The sequence below is a fragment of the Ahaetulla prasina genome, chromosome 4 (assembly GCF_028640845.1).
Source record: "Ahaetulla prasina isolate Xishuangbanna chromosome 4, ASM2864084v1, whole genome shotgun sequence".
Classification (NCBI taxonomy): Eukaryota; Metazoa; Chordata; class Lepidosauria; order Squamata; family Colubridae; genus Ahaetulla; species Ahaetulla prasina.
The window spans coordinates 119087920-119111409 of NC_080542.1; the positions used below are offsets into that span (position 1 = coordinate 119087920).

Consider the following 23490-nt stretch of genomic DNA (forward strand, 5'->3'; position numbering starts at 1 on the left):
CTTTTTAGGCCCAAGAAACTAGGGAGAGTTATTTCTGAGATATCTGCTATATCCTTCTTGCTTCTGTAGGCTAAGATGCCTCTTATCTACCATTGCCTAATATATGCTGTTTTTCTCTCTCAAGGACATTCTCATAGACCATTACATTTGGTCCCTTTGTGCCTTGTTCTTACCTAGATTCAGGCATGGTATTGCCAGAACCATCCTCTAACCAGCACAACTGCATCCCCCTTGCTTCCCCAGCCACAGGCATGAATGAGTGATTGTGCATCAGGCTACTTCATCCTAAACAATCTTTTATTCCCATAAATTATTGCACTTTTTTCCAAAGAAGTGAACAGGCATTAAAAACCTTTGTTTTTAAGTTGTATGAGATAATGCCTATTACAAGCTAATTGTCAGTTTCTATATGCATGTTTAAGGAGCTTTATTTTTATTTATTCTGCCTCTTTCCTAGATAGTACAATAAAGATGCATCTTGCCCACAAATTTAAAGGTTTCTCACATAAAGTATAATCTGACTGATGAGAATAAACTTATCCTGTATGTACACCAAAATTAGAAGTTACAGCAACCATTACTGTTGGAATGAATACATTCTTTTACTCTACTTCCAATTTGAACTATTCAGAAATACTTTAGAAACTCTTAATTATGTTTCTGATTTTTGTTTAAACACACTTTCTTTTCATTACTGTAGTTATTTTTCTCAGTCCTTTGGAGATGGTAATCAAAACTCAGATTTGGCTTATCAACCAGCTAGTTCTTCTAAAGCAAATGGAACTGAATACCTTTGTTCAAAACACAAACATGGTTTAAATCTAATAGGTAAGTCTTGTTTCTTAAGTTTTCTACTTCCTTGGCCTTTGAAGACTCTTCAAGTTCAAAAAGAAAGAATACAGCCATTTTATAATTTTCACATTTAATTTAATGCATTTAATATTTAGTTTGTTGGTTTGTAATAAATGGCAACCAATAGAGTGAGTAATGGAAAATAAAATAAATAAAAAGCAAAGGGTTATATATTTGCTTTTATTAGCTAAAATTAGATTAAGAAAAAAATTGCTTTCCCATCTCCCAGCAGAGGTAACAAATTATTCGGGATTTCATCTTCTTTTGCCATTTCTTATTTGGTTTTCTTTTTTCTATTCAATATGAATAGCCATGCAATAAACATAACATAGTTTCATAATGGTCCCCTTCTAAATTTTTATAATTGCATTTTACACTCAGTCATTCTCAGAGACTCCTATAGACACCTGTCTCTTGTTTCTTCATATTAATTTTGGTTCTGTTGTTTTATCATCTGTATTTCCTATTAGAGGGAATTCATTCATTTTTTCATTTATCTTATATGCTTTCCAATTTACCAGAGGTGTCTCTAGGCAATTTACAATTATTACAACTTATTAGTTGTTAAAGTTCACAACACTGGATAACAAAAACTATTCCCCCAACATGTGCCCATAATGCAGGCTGATATTGTTATTTGACCTGATATTTTTTATAATCACTCTCTTTGAGGGGTCTTTGATGCTCTCTGAGCTTGCTTGTTTTCTTGCAAATGTTTCATTACCCAACTAGGTAATATCTTTTTCTAAGGTTTTCTTCTAGATATATGTTAAAAGAGCACTTTTAAATTCTTTGGCATCATAGCTCACTTTCCAACTTCTAGAAGTACAAATTGCAAATTACATGGATGAATCACCATACGTCTATTCTCATGTAAATGCTGCAGCCTGCCTCCAGAATGGTAACAAAATGCAAATATGTAAGTATTTATTTCTGTATGAAACAGATGTTGTACCACTACTATAAAACTGAATAAATTTTACCTTTATCTCTGAAAACTACTGAAGAAAAATTACAGTATTTTACAAAAGTTCTCAATTCTTATTCAGAACAAGAAAGTCCTAATTCCAATTTATTCCAATTTTTCTCTTTATCCATTTTTGCCTTAAAAAGTTTTTTGCTTTCTGTTTTAATCAGCGATCCCAGGATAATTCCTAACATTGAGATTTTTGTTACATCTGAAATGTTTTTATATTTTTATTGTATTGTAAGCTACCCACAGTTGCTTTGGATAGTGAGCTGCATAGCACATAAATTTAATAAACAAACAAACAAGATTCCTTGCTATCAATTTCTGACTCAAAAGGTCTTTTCAAAATTGTCATCTCAACTAAGTCATTAAGCAAACATCTAAATAATAGGTTATTCTCTTGTTTTGCCTTTTTGATTGAGTGGCCAGTACCTAATTCTAATTATGTTTTGTTATGACATCAAATCTCAGGCAGAAATCATCAATTTTTAAAAAGAAGAAAATTCACAAATTAAGCAATTCAGTTCCATCGAACTAGATTCCTCTAGCTTGCTGTATTTCCAGAGTGGTCCACTAATTGCTTTAATTAATCGCTTTCCTTTCAAATTTTTGGCCATGGACCATTTTAAGACATTGCTCTAGCCAGATGTAAATTGATATCATTCTTACCAACTACTTAGAAATGCATTCAATTTATAATATCTATCTTGGGGAGATTTTGAATGACAGATCTTGTGGCTAAGCAATCTGGACTAATTTGTGTGAAATGTGCACACCTGTTTCCAAAGGCTGGGGATTACAGTTTTAATTTATTCACTAATTTGCCTTCTTTAGAGTATTTTATCACATTGAACATGCACCACATGTTCAATAACAACAATAAAAGCAACAATAATAGAGCAGGCCAGCAGCAGTTAATGCTGAAAGGGTGACAACCTGTCTAAATTGAAAACACTAATAAATTATCCCATTTTGTGAAATTGGATCAATTTTTTGGAGGTTTGGACAGTTTTGAAATTGGAGGAGCATGATATGTTCTTTGGATTTTGTTTGCTAAAATTTGTAACTTTATTGCAAATGAAAAAACATCCATTTCTATTGACACTATTCAGAGAGTTGTTTATAGGCCAGCCCAATAAAACCTTTGTTTGTCTGGATTTAAATGTTCTTACTTCTTCCAATCTGATCTATAGTTTAAAGATCACTTGGAGAATGTCAGGAATTATCCTGGGATCGCTGATTAGAACAGAATCCAAATACATCGAGATACCTAAATTATAATAATTTATATGTAATAAATATGTACATAATAAGTACATAATTATTAATACAAGTAATTTTTAATTATTTTTGGTACATATCTTTTTGTAGGGAGAAGATGGTTCCTAGGCATCGTCAATAGAAAACTGATGCTCTTAGTGTAACTATGGTGCAGGCAGAGAAGATATTGACATATTTTTTCTTGTCGTTTGTACTCTTCATAGCAAAAGATAAGGGTATCAGTTTGGCAAATGTCCAACGTTATTGAAGTTTCGCTAATTCTTGAATGAAATTACTTGTATTGATTAGAACAGCTGAGATTGATGCACAAATTATTAATACAATCATTACTGTGAAACTATGTTTCTATAGCAAGCTGTGTGGATCCTTTTTAATGTCTTAAAGGTGGGAAATCCTTTCAGTCAAAATTTATATTGCAAATTGTTAGCCACCACCACTCTTTACTTAGCACTTTCAGAACTAAGAACCTTATGTAAGAATCTACTTAATTTAATTAACAGGTTTTCGACATAACACTTACTGGATCATGACAACATGGTTAGCTGGAACCTAAAATTAAATAATATAATCAATGCAATGAAGTAGTGATGACAGTGAATCTCCTTGATATTAGCTCTCTCATCACAGTAGTGATGACAGTGAATCTCCTTGATATTAGCTCTCTCATATTATAACTACTGATCAGCAACTGTGTCTTCTATTGTACCACTGATCTTTGCACAAAGTTTCTACTGACTGCTGTTGTTTCTAGGCATCTGATTATCCAAACATGCACAAGACCAAGCCTTAAGAACAAATGCATACAAAGGTAGTACTAAGACAACAATAGACAGCAAATGCTACCTTTGCAAAGAAGCTGAAGAAATAGTGGATCATCTAAGTAGCTGCTGCAAAAAAAGACTGCATAAATTGACTATAAACAATAGCATCACAAAGTAGCAACAATGGTACATTGGAATATTTGCAAGAAATACAATTTGCCTGCAAGCAAGAACTGGTGGTACCACACCATAAACAATATAATAGAAAATGAAGAAACCAAAGTGTTCTGGGACTTTAGAATTCAACAGAAAAGACTCTACTACATAATATCTGGCTTAATATCTGTTGATAAGAAAGACAAAAAAAGTCTGGATAGTGGATGTTTCAATAGCAATAGCACTTAGACTTATATAATGCTTCAATGCTTTACAGTCCTCTCTAAGCTGTCTACAAAGTCCCCCCCCCAACAATTTGGGTCCTCATTTTATCAATCTTAGAAGGATGGAAGGCTGAATCAACCCTGAGCTGCTCAGAATCAAACTCTCAGAATCTAAACATCAGGCTGACTGAGCATCCAACCTTAATAAAAGTAATTGGCCAAAATTTCCAAAGATAATTGTTCCCACAAGCAGTTTCAAGAGATATGAGATTCTGTCCATTTAATGTTTAGAAAAATATATTTTAATATTTTTTGTGACTACAGTATGTGAACTTATACAATGGTGCATGAAAGGATTCTTTATTTTTGACAAGCTGTTTTAATTATAACAAAAATAATCAAAGAGTTACAAGAGTACCAGATGTAATTTCATTACAATTTTTGCTTCACAGGAAGAAACAGAATTTAGCAAGCAGTGTAGTAAAGTAGAATGTGGATTATATCCAAGTACACTCTGCAATAAATCTATTTCTCAAGATTTCAGATTTGGAATCAGAGGATTCATAGGAATATGTCTATTGGTTAAAGAGAATGAACATAAATGATTAATATGTTGGCTCAATTCTCAGGTGTTAGCTACTTTGAATAGAACATGATTTCTCATATCAACTGAAAAGAAACCAGTTAATCTGAGGTACCAATAAAGGAGAATATTTGTAGCTGAGGGTTAAATGAGAATTAATCTGTCTTTTATTTTTGAAGGAAAGATGTGATAAACATGAATAAATGTTCTGAAGATAGCCAAAAACCAATTAATCTCATATTTTTTGTTTTTCATCAGTATTCAAGTTTCAAAATATTTCAGTTTTGAAATAACTTCCTGCCGCAAATAATTTAAAAGCAATTTGGGGCAGTGACTCATCTAATTATAATTTGACTTAGATTTGATTTCTTAAGATAAATCAGAAAAGGACAAGATATATTTCCTTGTATTTCCTAAAGAAATGAAACTGTTAGGGAACAGGATAGCAGAATTTCTGATGGCTTCTGTCCAAAATTTCAATCTATTTCTAATTTCTAAAGGTCCTTAAAGCCACAGAATTGTAAAAAACATTGTTCTAGGAGAGATTATCACTGTTCTTGTTGGCAGGAACAAGTCTCTGGAATGATATTAAATTTAAATGTTACAAATATCACACCTCGAACCTATACATGAAACACTGGCACATTCATTTGTGCTTCTGAATAAGAGCAAGCCAATAGTTTATAAATGTTTCATTTGAAACAATTTTCTTTCAAACTTGTTATATCTTTATGATTATTACAGAAATTTTCCATTATGTGTTTGTTGTTCTGAACTGGTTACAGTAATAAAAGATATTCAGATACAAAAGCTATGTTTTTCACATTCAACAGTAACTCTTCTGATAATGGAAAACTTCAGAAAGCAAACATTTCACCAAAAAACTTCTTTTGTGAGTGAGATTACAAGCAGTAAGTTACTATTGTCCTGGAGACCTGAGGTGGCATCAGATCTCACTCCTTTAAGGGAGATCTTATCAAACGTTTTCCTCAGAATGTAAGCGCTTCTTTCCTGAGATTGAACCAACAGACGAGTCATCATCTAACATATCTGTGAAAATCCCGCAAAAAGACATAATTTGAAACATGAAGGAGTATTCATAAACTGACTTTCTTTGAACCATTATAGTAGCTGCATCTATTTCTAGGCTATTGCTGCTTCTAGCTTCTAGCTGTTTCAGTATCTGTGTCCTTTTACCATCTTTTTGATTCCCCCCTTTCAGTTTTCCCCTTAGTTAAACCTTGGATAGGCTTTGAGAAGTCAGTCTTTAAAAGTCTTTAAAAGTTCATTTTAAAAATCGGAAAATAACTGCAGGACTTGTTATTCAACTTCCCCTTTATTGACTTTACCTAACCACGTTCCTATTTCTTTTTAAAGCCATTTTTATTACCCTTTAGGTTTTGCTTGAACCAGCTTTCCTCAAGTTGTGCATTCTACAACAGTCAATCAATGACCATAAACTACAAACTTCTAGGGAAATCTATATTAGGAGGAGTTGGGTTTGACTTTGTTTTTCTTGGTCAGGTGACATTTCATCTCAAGATCACACCAAGTATACAGAATTGGCTATATGTTTGCAAATCTTTTGTCTAAACTTCATAGCATAAGAAATTTTCCTGAGTCTCTTAGATTATAATAAAGTATATGGCCAATTTTTATCCTGCAGGATGGAATGCTATTTGTCAATTAAATTAAATATTACACTACTCCTAAAATTAGAACTTTTTCTACTAAACTTGGCAGATAGAATTCACAGTATGAAATGGAAAATAAGTCATAATCTTTTGCAGCTTTCTTTCACTAAATTAGGAAAAATATTGAGAAGAAAAACAGGGCCTTTGAAGTTCCCTACCAACAAGTAAAATTTGAACAGGATATTGAATAGGCACACACTTATTTAGTCACAGTTCCTTCTGCCACAGAAAGATAAATTTTATTTTCACCCTCCCCTTTTTTTTGGTCCCTTTAAGTCAAAGTTTTTGTCAAAATTCTGTGAAACTACAGTGATGCTTCAACCTATTCATTTTGCTTCTTCTTCTTCTTCTTCTCCTTCTTCTCCAGTGAACTGTGCAGAGTTGCAGGCTTGATGACCACTGCAAAACCATGACTCAATCAATCAAAATTGCAAAAATGCATGGAAATGAAGAGAAAGAGAGAGAGAGATACATACAGACAGACAGAAATACAGAGAGAAATGCTCTTTTGCTTAGTTTTTCCTTGGTGGAGTTTGCGGTTCTATTAGATTATAAAAATTAAGTCTTTCATTCGTTTTCAAAATGAATGCACCTACCTATTCAGGAGCATCCACAGGATGTGATTTAAAAAAGTTAAAATAGTGATAGTGATAGTATAATTGAGGTTCTGCTGTTTTTTTATGTCCCCGATTCAAATAAAAATGGGCGGAACTTTAATCCTACCATCATTGCCACTATCTTGACTACAGCCTTGCACTTGCTCCCTTTATATGAAATCTGTATCCCTCTGTACAGATATATGCTGTGTTTTTTTTCTTTTTTGCTTACATACAATAATTTCTGAAACCACACTGAATGAGCATTCATGGAAAATGCATATTTTGCTGCATCATAGCCAGTGCAGTAGAATAACATATTAAGAAAATTGATATTATCAGTCATGATGTCAGAATACCCATAATACTTACCACTATGTTATATGAGACCCAATGGGAACTTTATAGAGCTTATCTCCACTTAGATGAAGGATGCCAGTGTTGCTAAAGAACTTCCACTTACATTAACCAGCATGGCCAATGGTGAAAGATGATAGTGGTACCAGCCAAGTGTTTTGAAGATCATACATTAGCCAATGCTGACTTAAATGCACATGCTTTAATCTTCTTATAAAAAAAAATCTGTGAACGATGACACACTCAAAGCTAAAATAATGAAGCTGTAGTCCCAAAAGAGCTGGAGGGCACCACGTTGAGCAATATTGATCTAGTTAATCCTAAACTTGAAGAAACTTTCTCCTTTCTTTCTTATACTTAGACAATATAATACAATTACTCACTTGGAGCCTTTCTCACAGAAGTGAACAAGAAGTCTCCTCATGTAAGATTTTGTGATCAAGAAAGGGAAAAAATTATTTACAGAGACAAAAATAATGAAATGAGCTTTAACATTTTCACAACAAAGCCACTATGGTTTATTTCTAAATTTTTATTATTCAGTTTTTATTTCCATTTTTTTAATATGCAGTGGACATACCTAATATTCCTACCTCCTATTTTCCCCACAATAACAACCCTGTTAGATGAATTAGGCTGAGATCAGTGACTGACTCAAAGTCATACAGTCAGCTTTCAGCTTAAACTGGGACTAGAATTTACAGTGTTCTGGTTCTTAACCGTTACTCCAAGCTGGCTCTCTATAATAATACTTACAATAATAATATTTATAAATTCTTTTTATAACATTTATAAATATATTCTTAATCACCTTGCTCCAGTTAGGTGCCCTCCAGGTGTACTGGACTACAACTCCCTGGATTTTTAGCAGCCACAAGTCAATGCTCTTGATGAACTGTGACTACATAGCAATGATGTGCCAAACCCTTGTTCCAGGGATGGTCTATAAATTTTTGAAAATTAATCTGAACCAGAAGTGGTTTGCCATATTCTGAGAGTGGCTCTGCCTTGAAAACAAAAGCCACTTATGTTGTTTTGGACATGATATTCTGGCGGTTCCATTCTCCAAGTGGTGGGTTTTGCACATTCTAAATACATAGTAAACCAGTTTAAACAGAATAAAGAATGAATACAGGAAAAGACATAATTGTATTTTTTACTGAATGAAATAACAAGTAAAAATCATGGTGTTATAGTCTGTTGTTTTTTTTAAAAAAACAAGAACCATAGATGTACTGATATGAAATGTAAACGATTGTATTATAAAGATGCTATCTAAGAAAGTGACTGAACAATTTGAAACCTGAAGCTGCAGATAATACCCTACCATGAACCAAGTACTGTTACTATGTGTGTAAAAATACAAATGGTGAATTTTATCCATGCAAAATGTAAAAAAAAATCTTAATTTTTAAGATCTCAGGGTACATTTCTATTTTCTATCTGAAGAATTATTTCATTGGGACTTCGTAAAAAATATTTTTTCCCACTGAGAGTAGGAATGGTTTTATTCGTTGTTAAAGAAAATGTGGCTCTGAAAGGCAGTCCAAATTAGGACACTGCTATTAAATGAACCACTCTCTCTTCTGCAACATAAACATTTATTTTAATACTAAGGACTATTTTACAACTCAGTGGAAATGTGCAGCAATACAATCTATTTCTCGTCAGGATGACAAAAACAATGCACTCTCAACAGCCACAAGAGCCTGCCTTGTGTTAGTGATAAAAATATATATATTTATATATATATTTATGCAGCTACTATGTGCATTAAACAATATCTCTATATGAATTTGTAAGGACTGAAATATGTTTCATGTTTTTCTAGGGAAGAAGGGCACTGGTGCAAAAATACTGCTCTTGGAAAACTGTGAAAATATGTGGATATACTGAGGGGTATTTTGTTTTCTGTGTTCCAAGGCTGTTCTTTTTCAAATATCAATCAAATATCTACCTCTTCTATTTTAGACCATCTTTCTGGGGTATAAATAATGCCCCAAAGATGGAAGTCCAATCCTCTGTGCCAGATTCATCTGCAAGAATGTTCTCAAAATTTAAGAGAGTAGCTATGATTGATTGTGATTGAAACCCCACTTCCTTTTACAAGCACTGTGCCTAAGGTGTAGCCATCATCTGGATTTTTTAAAAAGAAACTTCCTTCCCTAAATGCCTTGTATGTAATTATTCAGTAATAAGTCTCAGTGAACTCAATGGGATTTATTTATAACTAAGTGATGCATACCCATGCACCCCAATTCACCTCTTGTGAATATTTAAATTGAATATTAGTACAATTTCATTATATGTTTCCCTTGGAGAGCCTAATTTCACAACAGTGAAAAACATTCTTGCTTCTTTTTTGTTTTTCTAAATCTTACAAATCTCTCTAGTGCTTTGTCAACTATAGAACTATAGTTGTGATTAACCAATTACAATTTAAAGGGCTACAGAATACAAGAAGCAGTTTTTCTGATTATATTTTATAGCTACGTATTAGAAAATCAAAGTGATAGTACTCATGGAAATACAAATAGTGACTAATCTATTTTATTTGCATCAGGTTGATCTCACCAACAGATTAATCAGTTATGGGATTGCCTCGAGGCATGAAAAAAAAACCTTGTATATTAAAAACAAAACTACCTTGCTGCATCAAATACTGTGGGGAATCACTCTTCTGAATTAAAGCTGTTGGTACATTTTCTGGATTATTCTATATTTTTTTTAAATTAAAAAAAAGGCAAATGTATACTTTATTTTCAGAATGGAGGTGTTTCAGAGACATGTTTCTGAAATATTGTATGCCAGATGGCTCTGAAACAAAACACTCTGTAAAGGGTCATCATTTAGTCCCCCCTCCCCTTTGTGGTTTTTCCAGAAATCCAAGCTATTTTCCTCAGGTTACAGCAGCTTCAAGTTTCTTTTTTAAAATGTGAGGCAGAATAAACTTCTCACACCAGTAGGCCAGTACTGGTGATTTGTCACAGAATAATCCTAGCATTGCTCTGATACAATGAAGCCTTCCTTCTCACCAACTGGTTCCACTTCAGCATAGGAGGGGTGTCCAGATCCTCTCCGAAATTTCATTGCAGGCCATCTGCTTGGGCGACGCTAGAAAAGAAGACATGGCACAAAGAATTCACAGTATTGGATTTGTTCTGAATAATTGTTCTGAATAACATAAAAATGTTGAGACTCTAGAAAGAGTGCAGAGAAAAGCAACAAAGATGATTAGGGGACTGGAGGCTAAAACATATGAAGAATGGTTGCAGGAACTGGGTATGTCTAGTCTGATGAAAAGAAGGACTAGGGGAGATATGATAGCAGTGTTCCAATATCTCAGGAGTTGCCACAAAGAAGAGGGAGTCAAACTATTCTCCAAAGCATCTGAGGGTAGAATAAGGAGCAATGGGTGGAAACTAATCAAGGAGAAAAGCAATTTAGAACTAAGGAGAAATTTCCTGACAGTTAGAACAATTAATCAGTGGAACAACTTGCCGGCAGAAGTTGTAAATACTCCAATACTGGAAGTTTTTAAGAAGATACTGGATAGCCATTTGTCTGAAGTGGTGTAGGGTTTCCTGCCTGGGCAGGGGGTTGACCTCCAAGGTCCCTTCCAACTCTGTTGTTGTTGTTGTTTTTGTTATTATTATTATTATTTACTATACAGGTGGTCCTCAATTTATAGCTACAAGTGAGACCAAAGTTTTGTTGCTAAGCAAAGCAGTTGTTAAATGACTAGTGCCTCATTTTAACAACCACATTTTTTGGGGGGCCATGATTAAGTGTATCATTGAAGTTATTAAATGAATCATGCAGTCACTGAATGAATCTAGCTTCCCACTGATTTTGCTTGTCAGAATCTTTTAGGAAGGTCACAAATGTTGATCACATGGCTCTAGGATGCTGAAACCGTCAAATTAAATGTTGTTTGCTACTGCCCATATTTGGGTTATACATGTGAGGACTGAGGACATTTTTTCCAGTGCCATTGTAACTTTGAAAGTGTTGCTAAGTGAAGGGGTTATAAGTTGAGTATACGTGTACTGCATATATTATGGAAAAAAGAAAATATCTATAGAAATATTTCAACCAAATTACTTTTAAAGACAATAGAATGTAAGTAGTATAGTATATACAAGTGGAAAGAAAGGTGCAGAATTTTTTTTTTTTAGGGTGGGAAACTTTCTATTTTTCAAATATATCAGCAAACTTTATCCTTAAAAAAGAAAAGGCTGAATTGGGACCCTGAGGTAAAGATTTTATTGCTAAAGAAACAAGTTTTTTCCAAGAGGGGAAAGGAGAAATCATTCGATAAATAATTAGAGGGGGAGGGGAAGCCAGTGAAAGGATTATGCTATTTTTTGTTTGTTCAATTTTAAAAATATCTTCCTTCTGTTGATGAAACCTAGTAACATATCTCACATTATCAATTTATCAAACACTCTTCATCTGGCAGTTACCTGCATCATATTTCCTACCTCTGACCAAGTGGCCTAATGCCAAAATATTATTCCTAAAGGTACTCTGTTCCTTGATTTTTCAGTATTGGTCTTAGAAGTAAAATGCACTTAGAACATTTGTCCTTCATAGGTACTTCCAGATATTCTAAAGAGCAATGTTATAATTCCTAGACAGCCTTCTGAATTGGAATTAGGAGATCCCAGCTGAACATATCATGTGATCAGAGAAGTTTCACTTCAGAGTCATATGGATTATTTCTGTATGACTGTGGTATGATACAAACATGACAACTAAATAAATGTACTAAATTAACATTTGTCAGTAAGATCATCATCACACACAGAACTCATGACAAACTATTTCCAAGATTAATCAAAGTCTGCGAGGTGTGTGTGTGTGTGTGATAGTTTTCAGCAATCATGCACAGAAACCAGCCATTTTCTAAAAGCTGTCTTTATAACACAATGTTCTGGGGGGGAAAATCATGATGAAGTGCTCCATGCTTTACCAGATCAAGATACACTCCCTGCTACTTATCACATCATTTAACTAAATGCAAATAAGTTTAATTTAGCACAAATAATAACAACATGCCAGGCAAAAACAAAGACTAATATTACTTGGTGTCTGAAAATATTACAATGTTTTAGGGCAGATGATAAAAGCTAGCTTTTCACAATACTGTAGGCTGTAGACCAATTATGAAAAACACAATTTACCTCAATGAAGAAAAGACTGGCTGCAGAGGTGGGATGGTGATACATATAAACAATCACAAGGATTGCTGCAGCTACTATCAGAACCAGAATGAATATCCCAACAATTAAGCCAGTGTGAAGAGAGGCACTTTTCTTCTCTTCTGTGCTGTCATCTGGAGAGGCTGTGAGAAAAATAAAGATTAAGCTTGGCACAAATTCATTTCAGCTCTTTTATTTTCCTCATATAAAATAATCTGTTGCCTTGACAAAATGAGGCATGCCTTTTTCTGTGCTAAATACTCATTATAATATCTCTGCAAAGACAATTTCCAGATGTCCTATTATTTCTAGATTAATAAACAATATTAATGTCCACTTCTATTCATGCCACTTAGGTACTCTGCAATTAAATCATGCAGAATCTCAATCTTTTATTTCCTAATAACATATTAAAAATTACCTGCAGACATGCATTACTACTTTAAAAGCTAAATGTCATCGTAAAATATCATGGCTTCTGAGAAGAATCAATAAAATCTGAGATGTAGAAATTACCATTTCTAAACTTCTGTCTTATTGTGGAGCATATGGGTATTAAATGATCTATCAATATTCTGATTCTGAAGAGAATCCAACAGGCATATAAAAATATTGCTAAAAGCCACAATTCTGCCAAGTTTTATAGTATTATGTGCCATGCTGTGTATTAATAAAAAGAAATACAAACATCTGAGGGAGTTTTGTCCTGCAGCAAACCTCTCTCTCTCTAAAATTTCTAACTATGGTTCTGATAAATTTGGTTACTGTTTAGTTACTTGGTAGCAGTTAGTTAGCAAGTAGTTTACTTATTTAGTAGCTACTGCCAAATAGCAGATGGTCAAGATTAATTTGGTTTTGGATAATCCCCAAAACAAGAGTAATATCAAATTTTATTTGTTATTTTTTTATAACAAATAAAACACTACAGGGTAAATAAATGAGGACTACCTCTGTGCTCCTAGGACCCCTTGATATTTCTCAAGCCTCTCTGAGTAGCTCACAAAAACAAAATTATTTGCCATGGTAGGTTGAAAATATATTATTATATTATAATAATATAATATTAAATTCTCACAAACAATTGTGAGAAGCGAAAGCATTAGTTTTAAATTTTAATACAGTAAATAACAATAAATATAACCCAAATAAGCAAAAGCTTTTTAGGGGTTTTTTATAATAAAAAGTGTGAAGGGGTCCTGAGAGAAAAAGTTTAAGAAACTCTGCACTAACATGAACAACTCAAACCCCTTCACATTGTAGGGTCTGGGTCTGCTTTCTGGATGGTTGTGTGGTGGTGACATCCTGTGTGGACCTCGTGAGTGTGGGTCTGGTGTCATTCCTCGTGTTAAGGACTTGTTTGTCAATAAGGGCGGGTTTCCAAATGGCTGGTAGGCGGGAGGTATCATCTCGTTTGTTCATGCTGTGTGGGCGTTTTTCTATCTTGATGGCTTCTCTGATTATTACAACCACCCAGAAAGAAGACCCAAACCCACACTGATCAGGAAGCACGACCAAGGACCAGAAACCAGACTGCAGCTGCAACATTAGCCATTTCAAACCCCTCCAATCCATACATGCAGCAGACTGACACCCACTACGAAGATGTAGCACGACCACGAACACGAAGCCAAACAGCAGCAGTGCAGCTCACCAGCTCAAATCCTCCTGCAACTCAGACTAATCTGAGCACAACCAAGCCCCCACCCAAACAGGACACACCCGCAGCCAATCAGAGCACAAAAAAACCCCCATCCAATCAGAGCACAGCCAAGCTCCCACCAAATCAGTTCAAACCCCCACTAGCAGTTAAAAAGGAAGAAACAGCTGCAATCACACATTGCTCCCAGAAGCACGAAGCTGAAGCCTGAAGATGACGAATGAGACTTCGTTGAAACGTCGCCAAGATACTTCCAATTTTACGCAGGAGAAAACCCGAATAACCAAAGACCTACATACAAACACCCGTGAAAACCTCAGAAAACAAATATATATATATATACACATATACACATATACACATATACACATATACGCCAGAAACAAACCCCTCAACCCTCACAGCCACACATGAAACAAACAGTGCATAACATCTCAGATAGGATCCTCACCAAAGCTGAAACCGATGTCCTTTCCAAAGGATTCAACTTTGCAGTCACTCCCAAATACATCCCCACTGAGACCATTATATGCGGAGTTGAAACCAGCCTGACCAAAATCAACCCCGATGACGCTAACAAAATCAGACTCGAGATCTCCAACATCCTCTGCACCAGCAAGCCACCCAAAAGCAACTTACCCAAAGAGGAACAGACAGCACTACTTAACCTGAAAAAAGATACCAGCATAATAATCCTACCAGCAGACAAGGGCAACGCCACGGTGGTTATGAACTCATCTGACTACCAAACCAAATTAACCAACCTACTCCAAGACCCTGCATACAAGCCCCTAAAACAGACCCCACCACCTACCTAGAAAAACCACTAGATCCAAAATAAAAGCCTCCCCATCAGCGAAGAAATCCAACAAAGAATCATTCCCAGAGAGAAATCATCCAGATGCCCTAAGCTCTATGGCCTCCCAAGATACACAAAGAAGGAACCCCACTCAGACCCATAGTCAGCTCCATAGGCTCACCTCTACAAAACCTAGCCAAATTTCTCGCCAAACAACTACAGCCCTATGCAGAATCCATCACCTCACACGTAAAAACTCATTCCAGTTCATAGAGATCATAAAGAAACAAAACTTACAGCCCAGCGACCTACTCGTGAGCTTTGATGTCATATCCCTCTTCACCCAAGTGCCAATCAAAGAAGCCTTGACAGCTATCCAAAACAAATATAACCCCCCCAAGCACATCCTAGATCTGACCAACCACTGCCTATCCAACACATACTTCATCTATAACGGACAAAAATACAAACAAATAGAAGGAGCACCCATGGGATCACCCCTCTCACCTGTCATTGCCAATCTCTACATGGAACACTTTGAAACCCAAGCACTAGAAAAATCTGATCACAAACCCAAACTCTGGCTCAGATACGTAGACGACACCTTCATAATCTGGCCACACGGGAAAGAAAAACTTGACAACTTCCTCACACACCTCAATAGCTTACACCCCAAAATACAGTTCACCATGGAAACAGAAGTTAACAACCAACTTCCCTTCCTAGATGTCTTAGTCTACAGAAAACCCAATGGCTCCCTAGGACACACCATCTACCAGAAGAAAACACACACAAACCGCTATCTGCACTCTCACACCACCACCCAGCACAGACCAACTCCGTAGCCAAGACACTCATCTCTAGAACAAAATGCTTAGCTGATGAACAACACCTAAAACCGAACTAGACACTCTCACTAACGTACTAACATCCAATGGATTCCAGAGAAATAAGATTACCAAACTAATCCAAAAAGAACCCCCCACTAAAATCCAAGACAGAGAACAAGAAAATGGCACAGCCCTCCTCCCATATATAAAAGGCACCACAGACAGAATCAGCAAGATCCTCCACAAACATAACATCAAGACAGCATTCTGCACAAACCAAAAATACCCACCATCCTAAGAAACCCCAAAGACAAAATTGAGTTAGAAAATCAAGGAGTATATGAAATCCCATGCACCGCCTGCCCCACCACATACATTGGACAAACCAACAGAAGAATAAGTGCACGCATTGAAGAACACAAGAACTCATTCAAAAGAGGAACCAACTTCTTCCCTGGTCCAACACTTTAAAGTCACAGGACATGATATTGACTTTAAAAGACCAGAACTATCGCCAAAACTGAACACTTTAACAACAGAATAATCAGAGAAGCCATTGAGATAGAAAACGCCCACACAGCATGAACAAACGAGATGATACCTCCGCCTACCAGCCATTTGGAAACCTGCCCTTATTGACAAAGCGTGTCCCTAACACGAGGAATGACACCAGACCCACACTCACGAGGTCCACACAGGATGTCACCACCACACATCCACCCAGAAAGCACACCCAAACCCACACTGATCAGGAAGCACGACCAAGGACCAGAAGCCAGACCGCAGCTGCAACATTAGCCATTTCAAACCCCTCCAATCCATACATGCAGCAGACTGGGAAGGTTTGAGGCCCCCTCCTTCTGGGGAACAGTGGTGGCGTCCAGCTTCCGCCTTCACTATGAGAATTTTGATGACATCACTTCCCTTGACTTCCTGGTTGACTAACTGTACTCTGGACTCGTTGCTCCTGTGAGTGCCCCTGGTGGATCCGGAGGAAATTACAAGGATACTGTGCCTGCCTGAGGATTTTGTATTTTTTTCCTTAATGGCAAAGGTCAGAGACCAACTGCTGGAGAGATGGAGAATTTTGGAAAAGTTATCTAATATGGACAAGAAATTGGATGAAATAAGAGCAGAAATTGTGACTATCCAAAAGGATTTAAAGGATACTCAACAAGTTTCAGCAGAAAACAAGCAGAAAGTGGAAGGTTTGGAGGGTGAGATGCGGGCAGTGCAGAAAAGAGAGGAGCGACAGGCAATGCTGTGCTTGGACTACAGATGGATAAAATGTCTTATTTCCTTAGGTTTCAAAATTTGGAAGAAGTGGACCAAGAAGACTTGAGAGATGTTGTGACTAAATTGTTGGGAGAATTTCTTGGGAGAGGTGTTGATTTAATGAATTGGGATGTGGATCGAGTTTATAGAGTTAATTAAATATGCACGCATGCAGTTCCCAGAGAGGTTCATGTCAAATTTGTGAGAAGAGGCGAGATGAAATTCTTAGAAAACATAGGAGTGGGGCACTGATTTACAGGGGCAGGAGATAGCCATTCTGAGGCAGATTCCCAGACAGGTACGTGAAAAAAGAAAGAAATATTATTTTTGTCAAGCAAATTGTACCAGAAGGGTGGGCTTCAGATGGCTGATGCCAGAGGATTGATGATTTTCCGGGAGGGCATTACGAAAAAATCAGTCCAATTGCGGAGGCTACGGCCTATGTGGAGGAACACAAAGCCTCCCTGGAATCAGATGACCCAGGAATTGAAGAAGGGGAGGTTATAGATCATGGGGCTGAAGCGGCTGCCGCTGTTGCGGCCCTGGAGTTGGGTCAGGCTGAACCCAGAGTTCTGAGATCCAAAACTAGGAAGTGATAAAGATATTTGGGATTGTGTTGGTTTTCCTTATTCTCTTTTGTACGATATTCTGTTTATTCTTGACTCTTCTTTATTACGTATTTAAAATTTGCAAACTTAGCTACTTCGTGTCACCTGCTTGCCTTATGGCTGTTGTATGTGTTAAAAAATTTGAGTAAAATTCTTATTTTAGATAAGAAAAATGAAAATTTACCATACCTGATATGTATTTGTATAAACCTTTTTTGACTAATAAAACTTTTTGAATAAAAAAAAAAAAAAAGAAAAACGCCCACACAGCATGAACAAACGAGATGACACCTCCCGCCTACCAGCCATTTGGAAACCCGCCCTTATTGACAAACGAGTCCCTAACACGAGGAATGACACCAGACCCACACTCACAAGGTCCACACAGGATGTCACCACCGCACATCCACCCAGAAAGCAGACCCAAACCCACACTGATCATGAAGCACAACCAAGGACCAGAAGCCAGACCGCAGCTGCAACATTAGCCATTTCAAACCCCTCCAATCCATTCATGCAGCAGACTGACACCCACTATGAAGATGTAGCACGACCACAAAGCCAAACAACAGCTATGCAGCTCACCAGCTCAAATCCCCCTGCAGCACAGACTAGACTGAGCACAACCAAGCCCCCACCAACACAGGACACACCCCCATCCAATCAGAGCACAGAAAAACCCCCATCCAATCAGAGCACAGCCAAGCTCCCACCCAATCAGTTCAAACCCCCACTAGCAGTTAAAAGGAAGAAACAGCTGCGATCACACATTGCTCCCAGAAGCACGGTTGAAGCCTGAAGATGACGAATGAGACTTGTCGAAACGTCGCCAAGACACTTCCAATCTTACACGGGAGAAAACCCGAACAACCAAAGACCTATATACAAACACCGTGAAAACCTCAGAAAACAAATATATATATATATATATATATATATATATATATATATATATATATATATATATATATATATATATATATATATATATATATATATATATATATATATATATATATTCAGAGTTAAAGGTAAAGGTTCTCCTCACACATATGTGCTAGTCATTGCCGACTCTAGGGGGCGGTGCTCATCTCTGTTTCAAAGCCGAAGAGCCAGTGCTGTCCGAAGACATCTTCTGTGGTCATGTGGCCGGCATGACTCAACACCAAAGGCGCACGGAACGCTGTTACCTTCCCACCAAAGGTGGTCCCTATTTTTTCTACTTGCATTTTTACGTGCTTTCGAAACTTCTAGGTTGGCAGAAGCTGGGACAAGTAACGGGAGCTCACCCCGTTACACAGCAGCACTAGGCATTCGAACTGCTGAGCTGCCGACCTTTCGATAGACAAGCTTAACGTCCTAGCCCTGAGCCACCGCGTCCCTTATATTCAAAGTTACAATGATTGAAAAATCATTCTAAGCATTTTGGATGCAGCATACTGTAGTCACATCATCATTCAGTTGCTTTGCAATTGGCACACTTTTACAACTTGCGCAACATTCTCTGGTCATACAGCTCAATTGTGAAAATTTTTTCCAAAAAGTTGTAAGTACATGAATAAAAAGTATAGGCTTGAAAAGTAAAATAGATAGGCTAAAAATTAAACAAACTCAAAAGTCAGAGAAATCAATCTCACAAGGTCAGAGAAAACTCTCGAAACTCTCGAAAGGAAACTTAGATGTTGGGCAGATCCAACTGTATCTCAGCCTGATTTAGGGGGTAATTTATTTAAAACAATTTGAAGCATTAACTAGCTTATTTCTAACTAGTGCACATAGAATTAAAGTCAACAAAACAGAATACAAAAATGAATCCTACATTCATTATAATCACCCATAAAAATAAATAGAATCATTCATGCAACCGAGATTCATCAATGTCCAGATTATTTCAGTAAATACAGCACATCTAATTTTGATTTTATGAAATGCAATATACACAGAAGAAATGGTTCTGAAGCACCACAATAATTTTCTTGTTCAATTCCAAATTGCTAAGAACAAAATCTAAATTTGAGATTTTTGTTATGGTTGTCAATTCCTGAAATCCTTTTATTAATGTGAGATAAATGGACATTAACCTGATTGATACAAGACAGCAAACATTTGAAAAAAGAATTAACAAAAAAAAAGTTAAAGTAACGGAGGCTCTGGCATTTATCATTTCCTCAGACTTGTCTATCTGTCAAAAATAAAAGTTAAAAATAAAAAATGTCTGACCAGGTATCTAAGACTGACAATGCTTGTTGTCTTCACACTGTTAGTTAGGTTACGTTATTGATTAACCCATAGGCCATACCAAAACGCAGAGTTCCAAACAAAAATTGTTACTAAAATCCAGTAAAAACAGTGTAAAATGGAATTGGAATAAAATAAATTTTAAAATGAAATTGGAATAAAATAAGATAATTTAATATATAGATAAATAAAATAAAATAAAATAATTTTTCAGAATCATCCCTACAATTTACCCCAATCAGTCCCACATATGCCGATCTCAATTGAACCATTTTGCTCAAGTACTGTGCCCTATTAAATGTTGTTTTCAAATTCTGGCCACACATAAGGTAAGTTGTTTTGATATGGGGTTCCCAATAGGTCATTCGTTTAGTATATAGACCAAGGTACCTGTCTTTCACCCTCTTATAAAGGCAATAATCATATAGGATCTGAGCCAGTTTTTCTACCTCTGTCGCTTTGCAAATGAAGAGACATCCATTATAGGGTATAAATGGAATCTTCCATATCTGACCATTTTCTCAAGCTGTTCCAATCTTGCTCACGTAACTATCCCCCTAAGATGTTTTGATAATTGTAATTTTAAATAGCTATCTATTTGAAAAGTACGTTTACATTTGCTCAGCCATTTCAAGTTACTAACCTTACTAAGGATAACTATATCATTTTGTGCTTCTAAATCCTTGATTTTTTGAGCAGCTTTTTAAAACTTGTTCTTCTGTTACACAAGAGACAGGAAGACCACAGCTTCTTACAAAATTTGTCAGTTTAGTAATCCAAGAGGTTTGTAACTGTGATTTTATCTGCTCTAATAAACATAACTTGGGGAGTCCATCAGTCTCCATTTCATTGATTTTGTGCCAGTAGTTATGCTCTGATTTTAGAGTGCATGCATTGTATAAATTCCCAATTCATCTCTAACTGCTGTAGCAAATGTCCTTAGATCTACACCCAAAATACATCTCGGGTGCTGGAACAATGTTTGTTCTAATACTGTAGTAGAATATAGAACCCCAAACTTCTGCTCCATTCTAGAGCATGGGGGTAACCATACTTTAAATAATGGGGTTAGGGACCCTGGTAATTATGATTCTTTAATTTAAGCCGTAAATTCAAACAAGATTTGCTCTAAGTGTACTCCGTTGATGAGGGCAAATCCAAGACCCAGTCTTGGAAAAAAGTTATGTATAAATATACAAAGGTGTTAACCTATTTAATTGGTTCAGCATATTATTATTATTATTGTTGTTGTTGTTGTTGTTGTTGTTGTTTCTTTTTCTATACCGCCCTTCTCCCAAAGGAAAGGGCGGTTTTCAGTCAAAGTAAAATCAGTTAATACAAAGGAAAAGTTAGAGTTGATTGAAGAACTTAAAACCAATAAAACTAGGCCAGTCCTGCACGGTGAAACAGAAATGTTTTCAGCTCGCGTTGAAAGGTCCAAAGATCAGGGAATTGACGGATACCTGGTGGTAGCATGTTCCAGAGGGTTGGTGCCCCACAGAGAAGGCTCTCCCCCTGGGTGTCGCCAGCCGACGTTGACTGGCCGACGGCACCCCAAGGAGAACCTCCCTATGGGAGCGCACTGGTCGATGGGAGATCACCGGTAGCAGCAGGCGGTCCCGTAAGTAACCCAGTCCTATGCCATGGAGCGCTTTAAAGGTGGTAATTAACACCTTGAATTGCACCCGAAAGACCACCGGAAGCCAGTGCAGCCTGTGCAGGAGAGGTGTTATATGGGATTGCCATAATTGCCACTTATGTTTCTGATGATGTTTTCCAAACACCATAATTTTTGATTTAGATTTACTAATAGTTAGAGAGTTATTCTGGCAACTGGAGCTAACTCTTCTTAATAGCCTAATAGAAAGAGCAATCTGGCTGTGACATCTGTCACTCCATTGATTGCCAGCGTTGATTCAGGTTATTGTTTTGTTGTACTCAATTAATAGGTGCTGTGATTTGAATATGAACATTTATATCTATATTTGTTTGTCTAGGTGAAGATAGGATATATATTCTAAAAATAAATTAGCATTCAAAGAGGTTCGCTTCATTGATACAATGAGTAATGCAAATTATGATAGCTGACTATACTAAGCATTCTCTCAGAATATCTTGCATAGTATTGTAGCATAGGTAAGTGGATAATTACTAGACCAATTTGGTTTTATGGAATGACATTTAGATGATCTGCTCATGTAATCTGAATGCAAAAAAATAACAGCTCTTACCTCCATTATCTTTTAGGTGTAGAGCTATCTTGGTATCATCTAGAAAAAGAAATTCAAAGCTATTAGAGAAAGGAATTTTATCTAAACATCTAATGCTATGTTTATATAGCATTTTACATTTATTTAGCATTTATTGAAGTGTACTGGAGATAACTGATACAAATCATATGTTTAAAATTATTTTAAACAAATACGACACTCTTGAATAAGAGTTGGAGGATTGGTCCTATGAATCAGTGGGGAATTTAAAAAAAGGTTTCTATAGCAGTTTACATTTGTATTAAAGATCGGCTCCATAACTATTATACAAAATTTTTAGAGCTGATCTTATGCTATTTCAAAGTCAGTGGTAATATTTATCTTTAAAACTGCTATATCAAAATTTTCTGAATTATACTACAGCAATGAAAGGCAATATTACAAAATGGATTTAGGAAAACACGATGAACTAAGCTGATGTGGAGAATGTTTTCCTTTTCTCTTTTTTGATTGAGAAGAGGGCAGTCAGGACAAAAATATCTGAACATTGGAGAAGAAATTTACCAATCCTGACTATATAAAACATTGTTGATTCTTCAGTTAAAGGAATTTACTTGATTTGATTCTGAGGTAGTCACAAACAAGCACATTAGGCAGCTGCTTGAAGAGGGTTGTTTATTTAACCACATACCATGAAGTTTAACAATCAAAGGTAGGTTATAAAGTTTGGAAAGCTAAGAATAAAAGTATTTATAGTAATAATAGGCTTTGATCATGAAGTAATGGCCTTTGAGTTGAGACATTTTAGTTGTATAAATTTAAGCTGTGTTTCCTGTCCAGTGAAGTCTGGAGAGGAAGATCATCCCTGGCATTGGGGGTCATGAAGGTTTTAGAAATGTAGATCTTCTTCTAGGTGTGGATTTTTTTAATGAGAGGTTTGGTTTTGGCATAATATTGTAGTTAAAAAAAAATCTCTTGAGGAAATTCTGTTTTATGTTGTTTTCTGGTGCCAGAACAGCACACTTATTTTGAGGCTTCGCTGGCAGAACACATTTATTTATTTATTTATTATTTAAATTTGTATACCGCCCTTCTCCCGAAGGACTCAGGGCGGTTCACAGCCAAGTAAAAATACATAATACACTATAAATACAATTAAAAAACTTATTAAATTGGCCAGAATTAAAATTTAGAG

The 23490-nt window shown here is 36.1% G+C and overlaps 1 protein-coding gene across 9 annotated transcripts in view; it reads right to left on the reverse strand.

The window, feature by feature from the left end:
• The window catches only part of PLXDC2 (plexin domain containing 2), a 468973-nt gene that overhangs the window by 99967 nt on the left and 345516 nt on the right, over nucleotides 1-23490 (reverse strand). For 6 of the 9 annotated variants that reach the window (XM_058181933.1, XM_058181930.1, XM_058181927.1 and 3 more), the window contains 3 exons: nucleotides 22317-22355; nucleotides 12661-12821; nucleotides 10510-10588 (listed from right to left, as the gene is read on the reverse strand). In XM_058181933.1, coding sequence (XP_058037916.1) covers nucleotides 10510-10588; nucleotides 12661-12821; nucleotides 22317-22355 — 279 coding nt within the window. Of the gene's footprint in view, nucleotides 1-3294; nucleotides 6921-8614; nucleotides 10589-12660; nucleotides 12822-22316; nucleotides 22356-23490 lie in introns of those variants that run through there. The other 3 variants (XM_058181928.1, XM_058181931.1, XM_058181925.1) reach the window with 3 other exon arrangements.